We start from the raw sequence: 19758 nt of genomic DNA, 5'->3' as shown, positions 1-19758 counted from the left end.
CATGGTGTATTCCGGGAGCGAGGCTCCTTTCGCTTTCGGCGCTGCGCAACACTCAAGGTCGCGGGCCGTTCAACTCGGATGCGACCGCGGGTTGCGACACCGAAATATGTAATTGTAGAGGAGTAGAGGCGTTTGGCAGCGGCCGCCGCGCAACTAGGTCGCTTGCGCAAGCGCGCGGGACAGATGGCGCGGGACGCGTCTTCCTTATATGCTCGCTTATAAAACAACACGCCAATCTTAAATACGTAACCTTAATACAGGAAACGTACAGCCGTGTATCACTTCCAAACTCTTTACGACTTGAATCTCAGCGCATAAGTTTACCAGAGTTTATGGCAGTCATTCATAAAAGTTGTGGATATAAGGACCTCGTACAGAACAATTATTTCCGCAACTCATTACTAACAAACGTGCCTTCTCAACACATACTACCATGTACGTGTTTGAAATGATAAATCTCAAAGTTTGGCGCAAGTTGCTGTGAGGATACTACTTAGTGCTTAGGCTGGTACCTACTAAAGATGTGGGTTACAATAAAAGCGAGGGTTTGCGTCATGTTATGCGAAGACTCGATTACCTCAAACCGCGTCCATGGAAAGTGGGTGATGGTTTTTATCGCCACCGCTGAGAGTGAATCGGAGCGATCCGATGAGAAACTGCGCGTGCGCGAATCTACACACTTTGATACTTCACAACCGTTTTGTAGGTTACCCATTCACCCATGTTTACTTTCCGGAGAAGAGGAAGAGGTTTAGCGGTCGTAAAACTGATCTAATTGGTAGATCAAAGCGCGTTAAAAACAGGAAAGGTGTGTCATCCAGTGATGTAAGTGTACCGTTTTGGGAGTTTGCGAATGTCAATAATAACGTTCCGGTCCCCTAGCAGGCGGCGGGCGAAAATAGTCGCCAACTATTAATACAAGACGAGCGCTAGTAGCTGCAGTGCCCTTGAAACTGGGCGATCACCTCGCGCACACAGGCGGCGCACGCGCACACGCTTATCGCGATGCAGCGCAGCAGAATAGACATTGCGATAATTTTAATTTCCATTTCGTTTATGCGAATGTCACATTGACGGTATCGCCGTTGTTTGCTCCTCAGTTATCATTTTAAAAACACGTATTGTGATGCAACTGGCGAGCGTTTTCCTGTGCAATATGGGCGTTAACTCGCTTGTTAATGCGATCTTGAATTCGCCCACGCTTATGGAGAGTGTTTCCAGGAAATGCCTTTAGGGTGAGTAGTGCGCTGGAGGCGCTGGTAGTGTTGGTGGTAGTACCGGAGTTATGCATGTAGCGTGAGGCAGGGCTGCCAGAAGCGGATACGGGCAGACATCCGCGCGCTCGCACGCTGCGGATCCGCGCGGTCACGACTCTGCCAGTCATGCGGTTTGCATTGCGTTACCCGATCGAATACTCGCCCGCACTTTTGTTTTTTTCCACCAACTCAACAATAGATTCAAACCGCCCGCATGAACTCAAATCCGAGAGAATCCGCGCAGACGAAATTCGTACCCACACAATCGCGGCTCGTGTTACCCACATCAACACATTTCGCAATTGGAAACATCCAAGGTTGCTCGTTTTACTTAATTAGGCCCGTTACGAGAGATCAGTCTGGGAATTTGAAAAAAACTGATCTTGTGCGACTTCTGAGAAAGCTTAATTTCAGTATTCTCTTTACTATAATAATACACTAATTGGATCCTAATAAGTAGAAGTTATTACAAAAACTAATTATTTCGATATGAGAAAAATGTATGTTAATGGCGTTGTCGAAGAAAAGTGACATAGTTTTCGTGGACTAAGTATCTCTATGTAGGTAATTTATCTGATCATTTGGAGGGACAAAGGAGCGTGTGGTGTCAACATATGGGATAGTTGGGCCACAATGAGCAGGTTTCGAGTGCCCAATCCGAGTAGGAAGGTCGCGTTTCGCCAGCGACAATGCGTTGCCCAATGCATGCGTTTGCAACACTCAATTTCGTGTGTGCTGTTACGGCAATGGTGCGCGCCTCACACCTACTGTTGCACGAACTCTGATCGCCATAGTTATCAAGCCTGTTTTCGGCGAGAAGTGTAGAGTGTAGAGCCTTACAATTTGGAACGTATGTATTCAAAATTCATCTGGAGGAGGGGTTTAGGTAAAACTAATTCAAGAAAAAAAAAGATATCTAAGGTAAACATTATTCTAAAAATTTTATGTTAAAACTATCTTTTTACCAAAAAATTATTGAAGGAAAAATCATTAGCATCCGTTCTCAAGCAATTTTTTAATCCGCCAGTGGATCAGACAGCTTTAAACGAGTCGATTGCACGTCGCTGACATGACTCACAAACAATACCTTCAGCGAGGATCTTATTAGAATGTTCTATGCGCTATCCGCTTGCAAAACAAAGGCTCCTGGAATCCTGGTGGAAACGCCGCCATTATTAACATGCGCAATCGAAAGTGACCGCTTCGAATGCGCGAGCGCGCGCGGCTGGGGCGCATGCACGTCGCGTCCGTCAGTAGTTTTTGCATCTTTATATTAGGATCACTGACCTTGCACAATGTCAAATAGCTGAGGCCTGGCCGCGGAGCCAAGAGCGCTAAATGACGCCGTGCAGCCGACTGGTCGCTTTGTTTTTGTGCCACGGGCCCCCATACCTGTTTGCGTCTACGATTTTGGTGTTTTATTTCCTCAAGCGCAATTAGATTCGCATCAGCTTCTTTGTCCACTATGGTAAACTGTTCTTTGTGGGTTGCAAGTAGGTTTATTTATGTACAGTTGATGTTCTGAAAATTTATGTTATGTTAATGTTACAACATAGAATTCATTTGTTTCTTTTACATTATCAATAATAATAAGTATAAATTATTTAGTTTTGTTAACCGCGAACTACTTACTACAGTCAAAACATTTCATAGCGATTATATTATTATTTCCTGGTAATTACTAATTAATCATTTTAGGTCACACGTCAAGCGATTTGCCTAGATCCCGAGGAACAATGGGTGTATATCCGTATAAACATTTTTCCGTAAAAACACGATGACTAAATTGTAATTCCCTTGTTTTTGCACGTGTTTGCTTGGTAGGTATGTGGTTTGGTAGCCAATAGTTTCGATGGCTGAATTTTGTAAATAAACAGTATGACTCTTAGAGAGACTCATAGGTTATACTACAGTAAAAATAATTACATAATGAGATTTTCAATACCACCCTGTAGTAACATTTTTGTTTTTCCAGGATTCTGATATTAATCGTCTTGTTTTTAAAAACGTTGCCATACACGAAAGAATGCGGCATATTTTTTGCTTGCAAACCGTAACAAATGGTGGCAAATTATTAGTGTGTATCAGAATAATTTGTGCATTTAACGGCGCATTTTAAATTTCGAAAAGAAGGCCAATTGGCGCGGTGCCAGTGCAGTAAACACTCCAGGAAGTTCCTCTACTGATAAGTTTCGCGCTACATGAATTTAGATACAGCTCTTGAAATACCTAACAACAAACGCAACTGAACGACTCTTATTATGAACGACGTAAGGATGTTTTGATGTCCGTGATTTTTATTTTTCAACTGTAGTTGTTTTTTCTGTAGAAAAACGTGCGCATTGGCACGAGACTTTTAGAAAAACATTGTCACGTTTGTTTTAATTTGGATTGCACTATCGTTGGGTGGGGCCAGCACAAGAATGTTGTGATCGTGGAGAGTACCAGAACTACGAAAATAATCATACAGTAATGTTGTCATTTGACACATTTGTTTGGGAGTGGCGCCCTCACTCGCCGCACGTAGTTCCCGCGAGGGTGACCTTCCGGGTGCCATTCACCGGGTCACCTACGGACTGCGTCGGCACACAATGCGACACTATTCTTCTATTTTTAATTTGAATTGGATTCTTTTTAATTTTGCTGGCATATACTAGTGGACTCAGGCAACGCTTGCGTCATTTTGTTTACAATGGTTATTTCACATACCTACTGATTTTACTTAATTGCGTACGTAATTTGCAATTTTTGTGTCATTAGGCCTTGAAGTACCTAACTAGGTCGATAGGTCTTCAGCATTAAAGCTGCGAAGTATATTATTTGAAAAAAATCTAACTAACATTTCTGCATCCAACACCTTTTAGTTTAAAGTTACAGTTCAATAAAAAAAAATAACAAAAAAATTGTCTACATTTAATATATTTTAATTATGATTTAATTCTTATAAATCCAACTCCTACAACTGAACCAAAAAAATTACATGAAGAATACTATGCGCTTGCTGCACTTGCATCGAAACCATTCCTAACATACAAAAGCTCCTGTTTTACTAAACACGTATGACGTTTAGTTAAAATCTATATTTACTCTAACACCATAGGATGGCAAGTGATATTTCTAAGAAGACTATTTATTGTTCTAACTGATCCCATTCAAGCGGCGACGAGGAAAACGCACGCGCATGATTCACTGCGAGCTGATTACACGTAGGATGCCACTTCCTCATACTCACTTATTGGATGATAGCTAATTTAATTATAATACTAAAGTGCGAAACTGTATAATGTCTATTTTGTAATTTGCTAGAATATTCCGACTACGATTTTTCGTAGCACTCGTAGCAAGAGTATAGAAAGTGAGCGTAATTTTCTGCAAGTTTGTAAAGTATTCTAATTGATAAAATTAAACCTTTTTACTAAAATTTGTTAAAATATTGCGACTACGATTTTTCGTAGTCCTCGTAGCAATAGTAGCAAGTAAGAAAGTGAAATGTATTTTTCTGAAAGTTTGTTTAATAAGATTTATCAATTATCTAAACCGTACATGTCTTTACAAAACGCAATTATGGGAAGTGCAGAAGTTAGTAGAAAAACTGCATTTCATAAACTGCAACCGCTGTAACCATTTTTGTAGTCTTAGAAATTCCAAGAAATGTTTCGAGTGATCAAATGCACAACAAATTCTCGATAAGAATAAGAATAAGAAATTTATTCATAATGTTCATTACATGTCAAATTTTCAATATATTATTATTTGATCGATCGATCGATAATCGATTGAGAGAAACTTCTTGATCCTTACATACAAATATCAAAATCACTACGATTTATCGAGGTGCACAATTAAATCTTCAATTCGTCACTAACGCCGCAAAGGGGCAAACATTATATGATCCTTATTTACTCTATTAAATATCCTTTACCTAATTGTAATAATCCAATTATACAGGAGAGCAAAAAAACATATAGAGCCTGAAGAATGGAGCATTTCTGTTCTTAAAATTTTTAACCGTTTGTATGATGTTCGCCCTTTGCGGCGTTGGCGCTTCTTCGAAGAAACTTCTTGATCCTTTCCCTAAAAAAACAACACATCAAGCATCAAAACTCACCAGGTGGCCTAGGATGCGCGGCGGCATGCTGCTGCAGCGTGCTGGCGATTTGGTGGTGGGGGTAGAAGGGCAGGAAGGGCGCGTGGAAGGGCGCGGGCGGCGGCGGCTGCAGGCGCGCCTTCAGCTCCTCGGCGGAGCCCGCGCCGGAGGAAGACGACTCCACGTCGGAGACCCCGCTGTCGGCCGGGGACGGCGGCAGCGAACCTGCAAGAGAGGTGGGTTTAAACGGGGATGGTAGACTTACTAATAAACATTATTGTAAGAGAATAGTAAGAACGCTTTCACATTTAGGCGATTTAGCAGCGCGACAAACGCGCGACAGACGCGCTGCCGAAAATTTCATACTATGTGACAGCGGATGCATGCTTTCACATTATAAAAAGGCCACTGCCGCGCTGCAGTCGCGCAACTAACGCCCTAATGTTAAAGTGCTCTAAAGGTCAATATAGTATCATAATCATCCATAGAGATGCTGATGTAGACCGTTAGTGTAGCAGTAGTGGCCTTAGACGACTTAATTAGAAATATAGTAAAATACACTGCATTTTATAAAACCTTGATTTGTCGACTTTTAGTGATTATGATTCGTTAGTATTATGAATAGAAGCAGATTAGTAGAGATAAGTCTTTTGCTGTGCAAGCTCTCTACGAACTTAATTTCATTTACTTTATAAGCCTAAGGAGGTAAAGTAGAAGTGAGGATAGCTTGTGCCGCCATTAACTAATCAATCGTTCAAAATTATGCGCGGTTATTTCAGATCCGTTTGCGGCGAGGATATATTGATGGTCGTTATGTAACACTCCTTCCCGGAGGAAACTGTAGCGATTAGGCAAGATTGATTAAATAGCGATCCTGTAAAATTTCGTAGATTGGGCACAATTTCAGGTTTTTGAGAAACAATTAAAATTAAAAACTAAAGTTACTGAAGGTGAGATAAGATTCGACATACGTAGAAACAAGACAATCATTTTATAAAAAAGTTAAGATCAATCAATCAAGACTGTTCCAATGACAATACCAGCATTATCTCATTATTAATTTAGCGAGAAAGGGTACTGAGGACTTAACCGTTAAGATCATAAAAACTTATCACCATCACCCATTGTCCACTGCAACGGTCAGTCGTTGCATAATTTGTTTGCATCAACCCTGCACTTGCGGTAATCCTCCGCTGGACACAATGCGGCGCTCCCGGTCTCTCAGGCCGAGATGAGAAATACCGTTAGAAACGGCAAATCCCAAAATGCACTTGTTTGTACACAACCTGCCTGCTGATGAGAATGCACCAGCGAGCGATTGTCATGCAAAAACGCACAGTTCTTGCATTAATTTACGATTATGCAGATTTCGGTGTCTTCGCGTCAAAAAGCCATAGGGCAATTTGGGGTTGCGTTTTTTGCATTCTAATGTGATTTTTAATTTGTAATGCAGATTTTGAAGTAATTGTGTCAAGTGCTTTAATTTTCTCGTTCCTTAAAGTTAACATAACCGCTTTTAATAAAAAAACTGTTTTGATAGCGTCCGAGCGAAACTTTCTCATGTCCGGCCCTCGTAATAAAAAAGTTTGACGAATAACGGTCGGTATTTAAATAATATAATCAACGTCGTCCATACAGCTCCTAGTAAGAAAGAAAGCTGTTTATTCATACATTTCCTTGTCCTTTGAAACTATGACTGGTCTAAAGTGACCATTTGACCGGCGCGCCATAATGCGCTGTCCGCACTTCATTGTGTCATTGTCAACCCTTCAGTGGCACAAAGGTGGGAACCGGGAAGCGGCGGCGACCCCGCGCTGACCATTAAAGCGAGTAGTCACGCCGATCAATGCCAGTAGCAAATACTAGTTTACAGATCGAGTTATTGTATTTTTTGTATAATTTAAAAACGGAAACGCAAGAAATGGTCAATTCATAAGACTTTTAAAAATAAATGTATCAATACCATTAGTTAGATTACAGTTACAATTTCACGCATTGATAATTTTGTATTGAGATGGAATGATCACATCTCGGACAAAAATGCCAGTTTGTTACTTTTAGCTGTTTATTGTAGATTTTTCCGCAAACTCAAAAAACTCAATCAAAGTCCATGAACTTTCACAGAGTTACTGTAGAGCGTAGCAACATTGGTAAAAAATATGTTTGCATATTCATATTCCCAAGCTGGCGAATTTAAACAAAGCGGTTTGGCACCCCTGCCTGCCCGCTGACCAACGGATAGGAACACGGAATTCGGCCATTGTGCCAACCCTTTCATCCCGCGTATCAAAATAATAATAAATTAACTATAAATAATGACCACGCCAGAGGGTCCCAGATCAGGTCTACCGGTCAGCCCGGAATGCGGTCCCATTAGTAAAATATCACAATGCGGGACAAAGGTGTTACGCACCCTTCCTTAATCGGAGCATCTTTATGGACTGACCGCTGTCCTGCCCTTTGTGCGCCCGGCGTTAGACCATAATCCTCGCGAATGGACTCTCGGAATTGGCAACTCCTTGCATGCGAACATCCACATCCACAGGACTGCCGCATCCAACACGTGTAAACTTTCGCCAAGTTATTGCCTGTCTGTTAGATGCTCGTTAATTTCCTAGCAATACAATAATGCACCATAAAATCCATTGATATACTGCAATGGGCACGTCAAGACTTAAATAGCCAACGTTTATGTTCACGATCTCATGATTAGATTGTTTTTCACTTAGTTAATAATCCAAGCCAACTTCGATGTTTACATTGCGACAGTATGTTAATTGGATTTTTTATTACTCTGAACATCAATGAAGGCAAAGTTCTCATATTATTTTCAAAGACGCATCATTCAAGTTCCACCCCTTTGGTCACAAAAGCGAGATCTCGCTGTATCTTTTGAGAGCCCCTTGATATCGCTTCCTTTGTCACTTATCTCCTTTAAGATGTTAATTCTGCTTAGACAGACGTTATGTGGGTTAGAGCGCCGTTGGTCAGCGTTAGCTACATAAGAGGTACATAATGTGCGGTTTGGGCCCGCATTGTCGTTTCGAGGACATTTTCATTGCGAAATTTCGATAATAATTGACCCTAAAAATATTTGCCGATTGCGACGGGCACACAATACGCCGTCCACAATGGGTTGCGTGGTGCACCCACGCGTAACATTCTAATTTCAAAGTGTCAATAGCTCCGGAAAGCCGTCCGGGCGAATTCAAAAGAAGAGAGAGATGTAAGTATGCATCAGAATGAGATGCACGGTCGAGATTAGCGTCTATTGTGACGGATGACGCGGCAATTTCGCAGCGCAAGGTGCAACGCAACGCAACCCATTTTTGCATAAAAACTTAGGGATTTGGTGAAATGTGCGCAACGCGCGCAACCATCTGCGCCTGTCAACTTTATTGTTTGCTTAGGATGCGGTGTTTGCGCCGGTCGCACTGACCCGGTGACGATCGAAGGGTTAGCTTTGATATTCGCCGCACAAATGCACGTTTTGTGCAATGTGCACGAATTTTGTGTATTCAGTAATTATTATTCGTTTCGCCTTAAAATCTCAAACTAAATGTATTTACAGTTCTGGTTATACCACTTGACATTTACCTTTAAGCTAAATAATAATAGTTGGAATTATACAACAATGCATTCTTAATAAATAAATTATCTAAATGCTACATACCTACTCACTTATAAAATAATTGTAACATAAAAATAAATGTCCGGCATAAAGTATTTGCATTACAGATTTATAAGCGCATGTAATTATGCCACAATTACATTGTAAGTGCGAGTAAACAATAATGTCGATACATTTAATAATTACTGAGCGGATCTAAAGAGAAATATTACCTCAGCTTGTCATGACAACGACGAATTATTCACGTCACATCGTGCTGGACAATAAGTAATGATTACCCTTTCTGTATTGTTGTAACCCCATCGATAAATATTATTTATGGTTGTGCAACTGTGGCATAATCCGCCCCCGCGCGTTGGAGGGTTGGTTATTAACACTCGAAGTGAAATTGCACATTTTGGGTCAAACGTGCCCGTGCGATCGGCCATCTGCGCAAACTGCCATCGATCACCAAAGGGTTGGCATTGAGTGAAAGTTAGAAGTAGGGACAAATAATAATAGAAATGGCATGTAAGGACCCGCGTATGAAATAGTATGCTTTCATTTTTGTATTTATTTTAAAATGACATCAATTTTCTGATTTATATGGAACTGGCATCTCGTAGAGGGGTCAGGATAGCTCAGGATTAATAAAAATAATAAATAATAACGATAATATTTTCTGTGGCAAACCAAACTAGAAGAAGTCGCGGGCAAAGCTTAGGAGCCTATAAAAGCCTATAAAAGGATTAGCAAAACTAATCCATTTTATTTCGCGTGAAACATAACTCTGAAATCTAATTTAACCCTAATTGTCCCTAATGGCCGCTATAACGGCTCCTCCCGATTTCAGTGATAAATCACTTTCCTACCATGAATAAAATATTAATGGGTTTACAAAGAAAAATGCTCTGCTGTGTGTGAAGGTATTACAACAATGTCTGCACGACACACGCACACATTGGCAAAGCAGTCACGTATATCATGATAATATTCCGGGGTTCTTGAATAAAGTACACACATCGGCGCTCGGGTCCCTTAGGCATAAAGAAGCTTCGTAGCGCGAGTACCGGAACTGAAAAGCTTTATAGCTTTTTACACGTTTCCTAGAAATATATAAATACATACTATACCATATTTTCCTTTCTACAAGGTTAGATGCCCGAAAAACAAAATCACAAATCACAGCAAACTAAGTATAATTTTAGGACCTCTAAACATGCGACCTTCCTTCCAAAATCCAGTGGGCGTACATTCGAATAATTTAATAGCTCAGATTAGCTTCATCCGGTATTACTTTAAAATACAAAACGTATTTCATTTGTTAATTTCTTAAAGGAAAAAGTTTTCCGCTCAACTTTAACATTTTCTCAAGAGTCATTATACTAACGTAAAAAACTACCATCCCAAATCCTAAGAACAAAAGAGTACCTAAACTACATCGCAGAGTAAGGTACATCCAAAAAAGCTAGACTGTTCGCCACGCTTCCCAAATGGAGGTCAAGATCAACCCTGCAAAAAATATGCTTAGCCATACAATACGCGTGTGTGCGTGAAGCGGGCGGCGCGGCGGGCGGGCGGCGGTCGTGACATTGGGCGGATCAGCTGGCCGTATCGATTGCCACTTCCTCTTTGTTCGTTATGAATTTTTCATGGCGCGCAAAGGCTATAAGTTTGTTATGACGGCTAGAACGGATATAGATTTGCAGTGGGTGTGAATGGACGACTTTGTTTTGTATGCTGATAAAAAACAGAACTTTGTAATTATGTATGTATCTTTTCGAACTTGCTTTGAAGACCCACGAACTACCCGTCAGTTCCTTTGTCAACAAATTATGTAACAAAAATGGCATAAACACGTAACGTTACTAGATCACGAACAGTGCGAATACAAAATTTAATGTTCCTCAGTGATCCTCATAAGACGTGGAATATACTCGCACAGTTCCTAGAAGCTAGATTAGGGCATAAAATATGAATGTAAGGCTTATTCTAGGCTCGCGGCTCGGGCGGGCTGTTAGCAACAGGAGCAGGTCCCAGGGTAGTGATGTACCGACTATCGGTAGAAGTATTTGCTAGAAGTGTGAGATGTTTCGAAATCAATTATGTCTCTGGGGCGTCATTTGAGTCTATATTTAGACGTTGATTGCTGGACTTATAACTTATATTGCTGCGAATCTACCTGCTTACATTTTACATTTACAAGGGTGCCATTTAGTCCAAAATTTTAAATTTCAATGGATGTGTGATAAAATTCATCGTTTTAATAAATAAGCATTTCTTCTATGGCAATTTATTTCACAGAAGTACCAGATTTTTTATTGTCAAAATCGCGCGCACATCACTAGACAAATGTACCTCAGGTACCTTTAATATTTACGAATCAAGTAGTACGTTACATGTAGATAGGTACCTTGTGATCCCTTTATGTATTAGGCCCCGACTTGATATTAAGTAGGGTGTAAACGTGCCTGGTAACGTAAAGGGTTGGAATATTTTGAGCTAGCTTTTTCGGTATGTTGAAAACATTTTTTGACTTGTTGCCTAAGGCGACATATTCAACAGAACAGCTCATAATAAAGCGAAATAAAATAACGCATTGAAACGAGAAACAAAAAACAAAATGTGACGTAACCTTTTCAGAAAATTGTGTAAATGACTCGTGTAACAGTAGAATTTATCACATTATCACTACTTATTATAAACTTTATATGTTTTGTATGCTTAGATCTTAAAAACTCGCAATGGATTTTGATGCGGTTTTTTTTTTATAGATAGAGTGATTCAAGAGGAAGGTTTACATGTATATACTTAGCACCCGTGTCAAGCCGGGGCGGGTAGCTAGTCGAGTAATAAACCAATAGCTGTAAACCTTAATTACAATTCAATCAAAATCGAATAGATACTGGTGTTAATCAACTCCATTACCCAGACTACCGCTCAGAAATCAGCATCCGGAGTGGAGTGTATAGATGGCGCGACCTGCAGGGATCGTGTGTACCAGCCCTTTCCGAAGCGGAAATTACACGACCCTCGCTTTCCCTGTCGCTTTAGTACTGGGGTACTTAGGCTGGGTCTATATTAACGGCTTTGTGCGATCACAAGTTGTCCGAGGAAGTCTTTGGCAAGTTTCATATGAAAACGACTGTATTTTCTCTTGATCAATACAATTTTAAGGCGTTATAGTTAGTTAATTCTTTGTGCAGTTGTGACAAGGTTGATCAAGCTGTAGTAGAGAGCAAGTCCTTGTAGCAAGTTTCATATGAAAACGACTGTATTTTTTTTTGATCAATAAAATTTAAAAGCGTCAGATGTTACCATTACTAACCCTATTACTGACGGTCACATTGGTTTTCTCAATTTCAGCTAAGCCTTTGTGCAGTTGCGACAAGGTTGCTTAAACTGTAGTAGGGAGCAAGTCCTTGTTGCTGATTTACAGCCAGCCTTACACCGCATTAGGGATCGCTGTGTGCGCGCAGCCTAAGTATAATATCCGTTTTGATCGAATACGAGCCCCTAGATTGTTGAAGGTTGGGACACGGACAAAGAACATATTACGAATTTCTGACGAAAAACGCCCAGCGTTACGGGTTATCTGAATATTAATGAAATAATTACCGTTTTATTGCGAATGTACGAGTTATCTGTATTCGAATAGCCGGGGGTTGAGAGAGCTTTTGTGAATTGAACTTTTTGCTTATGATGAAATTCACATGAAACGTGTAGAGTTGGAACTAGGGCTTCCGATCGTGAATTTTTTTTTATACTGTGTGACTGAAAATGCTCAACCAAAGTAACTAACTTTAACTCCGTTTATAAAAGATTTACCCCAAGGAAAGTTTATTAGTAGATGCAGTGTTTCAGTTCTAGCTTTTTGTTTTCTTTTTTAACATTTAATTGGTTGAACAGTAATCAAATCACAATTTCACCTAAAGGGTGCGATTTATGATGATATGAGTATACGAGTAAGCTTGCCATCAGAAGATATTTCACTCGGACGTGGGGCTTTAAGAATCTACCAGTATAATAAAGCGAAATTGCCCAGAAGATGGGTATTCTTTCGTTTTTAAGGGGTAATTTTGTTGCCCCATTGGCCGTCAGTTCTGCGTACTATGTGCCTTGCCCATTGCCACTTCAGCTTGCTAATCCGTCGGGCTATGTCAGCGACTTTCTAGAGTGGAGGCCGCGTACCGGAAAATGCAGCGTGCGACGTCCACCCACTAGGTGGACCGACGACATCATAAAGGCGCTGGACGCAGGCCGCTACCAACCGGGCAACATGGAAAGCATTGGGGAGGCCTATGTTCAGCAGTGGATGTCCTATGGCTGAGATGATGATGATGATTATGATAATTTTGTAGGTGCTAAATAAGGTAGACTGACCGGTATTATTGGAGGGCGTGTAGAGGTGGTGGCGGGCGGGCGGCGCCGGTGCCAAGAGCCCGTGTAGCAGCGCCTGCCCCAGCGAGCCGCGCGCGCCCAGCCTCAGGCCGGCTGCCTCGCCGGCGTCCACTGCAACAAATAACGTCTATTAGCACACGCATAACAAGCACAAAGGATACGCACGATACACGTCCCAAATATAGCTTGCCCTACCACCACTTCGAGACAACATATGGTGGCTGCTGCTCAGAAAAAATGGCGGAAGAATCTTGGTTACCTTTGTCAGCTTTCTGTTTGTTATATGAAATGCCATTTACAATATATTTATGTACCTAATAAGTGGGAGATGGGCACGCAGAGACCATGCATCACACCACTAATACTGGTGAGATTATACCACTCCTTGTTTCCCGTCTCTACATTATATGGATAGAAATAATCAAAATATCAATACAGATTAATGGAGATTTGGCGAAGTTATGTACCTCTATATATGTAGCTTAGGATGAGAAGGTAGAGATTAATCGAACGATGTTACGAAGCTCGTGCGTAATAATTTAACGCCAAGTTTAGACCGGTCATAGTGTAATACCTACGTGTGTTTAATTTTTAAGTAAAAAAGGAAAGTTGAAATAATTAGTGTTACCTAGTAGAATTCAGTTTAAAAATAATGCCTCCAACTCAGTCCTTGATATTTTTAAAGTATGACAATATTGGCATTGACTGACCTTACAGTGTGCCTAACTAACTATACTAAAAGACTTTCCATTTGCTACACACGTTATAAAACCTTTTATCAGTGACGTCATGGTGAATACAGTGTCACATATTTTGAAGTTATGAGGTTACTCAGCACCAAATCAACAAAAGACTTAATAACTACGATAATAGGTACAATAACGTATTCTGACGGTTTAGGTCAACTAAAGTAGGTATTCTAACATCACGCGTAAATATTTTCACTAAGTATGTCATACTTGTTGTTCCTTTTTATAAGTAATCCATATTCTTTGTCTCCATTGCGGTCGAGACTGGTTTTGTGGTGACCAAGTGATGTAAGGTACCTATTTTAGGCGATTTATACTAAAACACTGGTCTTGTTCATTGAAAACATAATTCTGAGAGGTTAGCTATTTTTACTGTAAGTTAATAGCGTCTGGAAGGTATATTTACAATAAAGAAATCGAGAATATGCTAAAAACAACTTTTAAAACTGTACACAGTAATTTTCCACGAACGCCCGCTGGATCAATGGGTTAAATAAAAGCCTTTAGATCAGTTTTCTACGCAGGAAAATGTACAATTGAATCCCCCAGTGTCCGCGATTGTCTTTGTGCCGGCTTATTATTAAGGAAAGTATAATATTCTTAAGTGCTCGGGTTGTCTTTTCGGCTGATGAACGTGGTTGATAAATTGAATTGCAAATGTGAATTGCCTAACAGTTGTAACCGTTGTTATGACGTTTATAGAAAAATTTGGTTGTGCAAAATGTATGCGTCAATGCGAAGCGTTATTGACTTGAGGAAACAAAAAATAGCATTGGCTACGTCAGAGTGGATTATTGTGCAACAACTTAAAATGAAGTTCGAAAATTTTTTTAACATAACAGGTAAAGTTTTTTTAAATTGAGGAATTGGAAACTTCAATTTGGTCAGTTAATTTATTTTAGGCAATGTTTTCGCAAAAAACCTAGTTTAACAACCTGCATGTACTGACTGTTGCGAATACGGATCATCAAAGCCTTGTGAAATGCCTGCTCGGCCGGTAGTCGCTAACTGCTTACAGTATCGCGAAAAATGTGTATTTGCAGTGGCTTATGGAGTTTGTACAGATGGTCTCTGAATTTGTTATGTTCGTGGGCACTTCCGCGTTACATTATAACAGTTGTTAATAAAATTGTATGTATCAGAATTTGTCAATAAGTTATAAAGACCCTGATTAGAAAATTATGACCTAAAAATTCATGAAATAGCTTAATGTTGCGGTTTTTAGCACAGGGTAATGGGTCTGCTGCAATGGTTTTTGTAAAGTTGTGTGAGACCAGCTATTTTTTAATTTTCAGCCAGCAAGCAGCCAGTGAGTAACGCTGTCGTGACCCCTGAAGCATGGGAATCGCCGTTAGATCGATAATGTATAATGTACAATCTTGATACATCCCAGACGTTTCCGTGCGCCGACCTTGGGCCCGCGCCCCCCGGGAGCGGGGCCCACCTGTTGGCCCCCCGGCGGACTGCGCATGTTTGGCGCAGAGACAGGGACGGAGGGATTTCCCTTTCGCTTTTCAGGTCGAAGTGTCTAGACGGAATGTGAACTCTTTACGGCAACATGTGCCTCCGCCATGCAAATGTGGTCCGTGGCACGCGATAACGTGCATGCCACGTTCCGTTCCACGGAGTGTGAACTGAAAATGGTGGGCTTAACGACGCAATAACGCTTTGTTGACTTATGATGCTTGCGCTAAATAATTTGTCCGATATCAAACAGAGATTAGGCTTTCTTCGCCGTTGGTTGCTTTGAATTTATTTAGTACAATGGCTTTTGGTCGCGTACTTAACAGGTTACGCCAATAGCGTCATCGTTCTAATTTTAGACGTTTGTGATTTTAAACTTTTGTTTGTAACTTTATGTTCAGTAAAAAATGGTCGCTTTGAAACAAATTAACCACTATTTCAGACTACAAGCAAATCCGCTTTCATTGAAACAAATTAGACAGACGCATTTGTAAACAAGACTGTATCGGCGAGGAAGCCCGGATTAGTGGATTACCATCGCACTGTAGTGCTGGCCAAGTTTATGGGAATTTTTATCGATACCGGCAATACCGATTCGATAGACATTGAGTAACTTAAAGCTCTTTGGCTAACAAAATTAAAAAGAGACTAAAACAAAGTACCGTTTGTTTAAAAATTTAATACTCGTAGGTCCCATCATCAATGTTACACAAACATTGCAATAGATCCAAAAGCTTAGCAAAACATGAAACAACTGAATAACGTAAACGTATTTCATGGTATCATATTCAGAAAAAAATTCAAAACATTCTGTACAACATCTAATTTACTTTAACAGTTTTGCATAACAGCATACCCTTAGACAGAGCGCCGCCATTTTGAAATCTCCATTTCTAAAAAGTTTTCCTTTTACTTTCCAGCAGCAAGTGAAAATGTTATTAAACGGGATGCGCGGGTTTCCTCTGCATCCAGTTTATTACCCCCACCGCCCCCGGGATGCAATGCTGCATTATTCAGGACGACCTAGGAAGACGGCAACCGTATTCCATTTCAGGGGTCGCTGACTTGTACATTGAGCATGCACAGGTACCTACCCACATTGGAAAAATACAGGGTGGGCAGAACAGCTGTTTGAGTAAGTATTAGAATTTTGCTGTTGATATATTTAACAAAAAAAAATGCTGAATTTGAACTAGGAATAAGCTCGAACTTTTTGCCTCTATCATGATTAAAAAAAAATCAGCCAGAATAGGAAAGGCCGACTATTTATCCTCAACATTACGTTCTTTACGTTTCTTACGTTCCGTGTATTTCAGGAAAGTTAAGTCATATTGCTTATTCGAGAAAAAGTTTATCAAACTCAAAACTCAAAAAACTCCTAACTCTTTATTTTTGCAAATAGGCTTTTAAGAAGAACTTTTACACGTCCCAATATTCTTCTTCTTTTCGTGTCGACAACAAACCTACACAGTGTCAGCCCAATATTAACCCTACCACTGCTTCGGGACAATAAATGGGCCAGTGCTGAGAAGAAGCAGCGCAAGAAACTCACTCAATTCGTGAACACTCAATTATGTTACTAACGAGAATGATCAATTTAATTAAATGATCAGAAATGTTACATACGATAGTAGAAGAAAACCACAACAGCAATAGAGCACGTCTAGAAAAGCTATGTTCGTGAGCACTTTCAGTTTCAGCGCCACCCTGTATAGACTACATATGCACACTACACAGTAGATCGTATGCATGAATGTTTGTTTCCCACCCGTATGACGTCTGTTCGTGTTTATTTGTTAGTTTTTACAAAATATGAGGATGTTGTTCCCAATCGAGGCAGCCCAGGTAGCGCAGTGCAGACTACACAAACTAAGTAGTATGTTATACTACATGCATTAGCTGCTTCGTAGCTTTAGTAGTGCACGTACTACAACGGATGTAGGTAGTAGTTATAGAGGGATTTAAACGTTTTTAATCCTTCCTTTGTATTACTTTTAATTGGTTTAGATTAGAGAATGGAGCTTCAGTGATTTTAGTAATGTTACCAAGTTTAAAGGTCTCCGATAAAGGTGAATTCGCAAACTAAAATGCATTTACTTTATAGCTAATAAGTTGATATTGAAATGGAATAAATTAGAATGTAATGAGCCTTAATGTGTCTAAGTCTGAATGGCCAATGAATATAAACTAAATCGGTGGGAACCTGATATAAAGCTTAAACAATACACAGACACGGCGTGGTTTAGTACGCATGTGATGTAATATTCGAGCTCGTTTAACGGGCGGTGATCAATAACTTAAATCCAGGTCGTCTACACAATGCCACTTCCTAGACAAAGGGCTCCAGGCAGGGCTGGTCGATAATCAGCTGGATATGGAACGTGTTACGACCTAGACTTACTGACACAATAAGGAATAAATTACATCTGTAAACAGAAATAGATAGTGATATTTTTACCGTTGTGAGGCTTGCGGCAGATTGTTACGAATTTAATAAGGCAGTCGGATGGCTTCGTTTCAGGTAAGTAGCTCCATTCATGATCAAATACTAGGCGATAGTTTAATTTATTTTCGGTAAGTTGACTTTCTTTTGTGTTGTTACGCGCGGTGTTATTCAATCTACTTTGATGTTTGAAGGGTCTCGTTTAAGGAAAATTAAATCATATCGTCTTTTTATGAATAGAAAGCTAATTTTGTTACGATAGGAAACAACAATTCAAGGCCAATATCATATGAAAGAGGTATTCGAATAGCTTCGGATATACAGAGAAATAACTTTAATTGCCAAGCTAGATATACAAAGCATAGACACCCGAAAGTCTTATCACATATATGCAAAAAGAGATGCACAAACAACTCCACAAAGGTATTAATTCGAATTAACCACACTAATTACGAGTACCCGCTGTTCTTTGCATGAAGCTGTAATCCCCCACTCTTACTTTCGTGCACTGAAATATTAACTTGCATAAGTTATGCGGGGGCCACCCCACGGGGGCCACCCTCGGGGGCCACCCTCGGGGGCAGGTGAATGCACGCCCCCCTGTTCCTGTTGCAGCCGTATTTCATGCTGAATACATGATGTTGAGGTACGTTAGAGCCGCCATTTTGGCTGAAGACCTGGTGTTGTTGACCTCTAATTTTGCCGAAGCTATGAATAAGCTATGTGTGCATATTTTTTGTGTAGCTTTTATCATGCTTATTCTTATATGAAAATATCCTATATCTTTGTTTAGAATCAATAATCACTGATTTGTTTGTTGCGTTCAGTGAAGTTAAAAATATATTTTAGAGAATGGCGACAAGGCTGAGTTCATTTGTTTTTTGTCAATTTTGTATGGTTTGCAAGGAAGAGTCTACCTGTATTTTGTTACGAAAGAAAATTATTCCACGTAAGGTCAAACCTTAGGTCTAACTGCACATTTTTTAACGTCTGAAGGAAGCATCTGTGCAAACTATACTTTCATGTTTGCTATGCTGACATTATACGAGAGTGTGCGTAGTTGCTTCTTCAAATACATACTTCTATTTCAATGTATTACACGTTTTGCGAAACACATAATAAATGTTTCCGAGATTGATAATAACTTGTCAATTAATATGTTAATCGTTATTTATCAAACCTGGGTTTTTATTAAGCGATTGCGAAATCCCATTAATCATAACAATAAATAGGAATTGATTAATTTGATTGATGAGTAGACATTTAAACGCTTATTCATAGTTTTTCATTACTACTAACTAAGCGGTTTTTAGGTTTTAAAAGGGTTATTGTCTGGCATCATGAATTTTTACGCGGTTATTTTCAGTACAGTAAAACTGTTTTCAGTGAAATTAGGCTTCAAATTCCGTCTAATCTAATTAAATTCAGACATTTGGCATGTCACGGCACGCCAGCATTTGTTTCCATTTACTGCACAAATCAAATTAAAAGTAAGATTAACTTTGGCGTTTTTCACTTACAAGATTTGGCACCAAAATGATTATAATTATTTATAATGGTATGGATACACTATACGTGCTTATATTAATACTGGTCAAAACACCCATATAGAGTTGCCCCTTGCAGTTATACAATTTAAGAAACAAAAACGATAGATTAAAAACGTCGCTAAGCCGAATGCCTGACCGCTGTTCGATCAGCCAGTCTTAGAATCCAGAGCCGTCCTTAGTGTAACCGCAGCTTAAATC

At 39.9% G+C, this 19758-nt stretch overlaps 1 protein-coding gene across 5 annotated transcripts in view; it reads right to left on the bottom strand.

The window, feature by feature from the left end:
* The window catches only part of Eip74EF (Ecdysone-induced protein E74), a 216834-nt gene that overhangs the window by 17096 nt on the left and 179980 nt on the right, over positions 1 to 19758 (bottom strand). For all 5 annotated transcript variants that reach the window (XM_028311816.1, XM_028311815.1, XM_028311814.1 and 2 more), the window contains 2 exons: positions 13337 to 13465; positions 5365 to 5568 (listed from right to left, as the gene is read on the bottom strand). In XM_028311816.1, the coding sequence (XP_028167617.1) occupies positions 5365 to 5568; positions 13337 to 13465 (333 nt within the window). The remainder of the gene's footprint in view (positions 1 to 5364; positions 5569 to 13336; positions 13466 to 19758) is intronic.

The sequence above is a fragment of the Ostrinia furnacalis genome, unplaced genomic scaffold (assembly GCF_004193835.3).
Source record: "Ostrinia furnacalis isolate ACB-3 unplaced genomic scaffold, ASM419383v2 OfSCF3547, whole genome shotgun sequence".
Classification (NCBI taxonomy): domain Eukaryota; kingdom Metazoa; phylum Arthropoda; class Insecta; order Lepidoptera; family Crambidae; genus Ostrinia; species Ostrinia furnacalis.
Note: the sequence above shows the minus strand (reverse complement) of the source record. Positions and strands in the feature narration are given on the sequence as shown.